Source organism: Erigeron canadensis, chromosome 9 (genome assembly GCF_010389155.1).
Source record: "Erigeron canadensis isolate Cc75 chromosome 9, C_canadensis_v1, whole genome shotgun sequence".
NCBI classification, from domain to species: domain Eukaryota; kingdom Viridiplantae; phylum Streptophyta; class Magnoliopsida; order Asterales; family Asteraceae; genus Erigeron; species Erigeron canadensis.
In genome coordinates this window covers 22,470,460-22,472,527 of record NC_057769.1, presented here as the reverse complement: position 1 = coordinate 22,472,527, position 2,068 = coordinate 22,470,460, and the positions used below count along the sequence as shown (strand labels likewise).

Here is a 2,068-nt window from a genome sequence, read left to right as displayed (position 1 = left end):
TCAGATAGAGTCTTGGGTTTCTCATCTCAAAGTATTTTACATGAGGAAAGATTGAAGGTCCAGCGATTTGTTGGTTAAAATTACCTTTAGCACGTCTGAATCGAAATAAACTTTACCAAAAAAAAAAGGTTACTTTATAAAAAGTGTTTTATAATTAAATGATGTATATGCATATTAAAAATATTATTATACACGAAAAATCAATTTTAATAATTATAACATTATAGTCGAGTGTGGTTTTAGCCTTTAGGGTAGTATATTGATGTAAAATTTAGTTCGGAGTAATTTAGCACATATACCTGTATAGTAGTTTAATACTATTAAATTGATCATTATTGTGATTGGAAAATTGTTGTAGTAAGAATATCATTACCTTTAAATACAAATGCACCTGTTAGATCATTCATTGAAATTGAATAGAGAACGTGTACATGAGTACTTGTAAATATAATTACACCTAACATAGATTAATTAACAAGTTGAAAGGTGATATAAATGTTTTTTAATAATTTGCTCTTACGTGAGAAGGCCCATGTATACAATCCATATTAACTAATTCTTGTTTTAGTTATATGACATTTGGTTACATTTTCCCTTTGTTGATCGGTGGTTAATAAAATTAGCCGTTTAAAAAGTAAAATTGTCGAAAACGTATATCTAAAAATAAGGAATAATAATAATAATAATAATAGAAAAAATGAAACCACTGTCTTATTTAGTACAATTCCAAACTTTCTTATTGCTTATATAGTTCCAAGCTTTATTTAGTTAAGTACATTTATCTATTTGTCCCCATTGATAAACAAAGACAGTGCCTTAAAAAGATTCACTGCATTTTCACAAAATGGTGTGAACAAATGAAAAGCATGCCCCTCTCCTTTGGCTTCAAGCATATCTACTTGTCCATCCCAATCACTCTTTCTCAAATCTTCATAATACTTCCATCCTCTATCCCTTAACAAATCCTTTTCAGCCACACAAACAAGCACCCTTTTGCAACCCAATTTCGAAAGATTAGGATCCAAACCCGGGTTAATTATCGGGTCATCTAACCCATTAGCCAACGGGTATCCAACCCGCCACAAATTCCCTAGCAAGTTTGTTTGTGTCATGTCAGCAATAACCTCGTCACCAATTAAAGTTTCTCCCCAAAAATACGGATGGATCAACACAATCCCACCTAGCTTGATTCCATCTTGATCAAATGTATCGACTGCCTTCTCTAATCCAATCCTAATCCCCAAATGATGACATATAGTAGCACCAGCACTTTCTCCACCACAAAAAACTTTTTTAAAATCAGCATGTTCATTAAGCCATGGCTCATTACCCTCTCCACTTGCATGAGAAGCAACCCATTTGAAGGCGGTCCAAGAATCATCAAATGGAGCCGGAAAAGTATGCTCCGGGGCATTTCTATAATCGATAGAAACTATAATAATATTTGCTTGCAATGCAAGTTTATTCAAAAAAGGTTGGAAAAAGGCACTGGAGGCGGTTCCAGCTACAAAACCGCCTCCATGAAAGTAAATTAGTACCGGGACTTTTTGCTTCTCACCAGCAGTTGTCCCGGGCAAGTATATCCTTGCGGACAAGCCAGTTTCTTCTGATACTAGAATATCTTTGGAGCAAACACCAGTAGATTCATCAGTGCCTGGAGGAAGGACCTCTTCTCCGACAAGCCGTTCGATCCGACCATTTTTGTGGATTAATATAAAGGGGGAGAGGTCATGAAGTATCTCTGAAGGGTTAGGTAAAGGAATTGGAGCAAAGGAGAAAGACATATGTCTAGTTTGAGATAAAAGAGTGTGTATTGAGGTTTTGACATAAAAATGCATTATATATGTGTTTTAAAGCCAAAGTGTGGGACACGAAAGTATTAATTTACACTACTACGAGTATTATTTTTCTTAGGATAAAACGCCTGTCCTTGTACGTTAATTATTGACTCTAATTACTTTCGTACTCGACCATCTCCGATGCCCGCCTTGGACATATCGTCTCGGGCAACGTTGTGAACACGCGGGGCTTTATGCTGCGCGACTGGGTGTGATAGGCGGGATCGGCG

The 2,068-nt window shown here is 35.9% G+C and overlaps 1 protein-coding gene across 1 annotated transcript; it reads right to left on the bottom strand.

Annotated features, from left to right (window-relative positions):
* Positions 1 to 782: 782 nt before the first annotated feature.
* On the bottom strand, positions 783 to 1,784 carry LOC122583346 (probable carboxylesterase 12). The gene has a single exon (XM_043755763.1). It carries the CDS (start codon positions 1,782 to 1,784, stop codon positions 783 to 785), a length of 1,002 nt encoding a protein of 333 aa, XP_043611698.1.
* Positions 1,785 to 2,068: the final 284 nt, after the last annotated feature.

Excerpts from the sequence above, each read along its gene's own strand:
- LOC122583346 (XM_043755763.1), bottom strand. The coding sequence starts at position 1,784 with ATGTCTTTCTCCTTTGCTCCAATTCCTTTACCTAACCCTTCAGAGATA.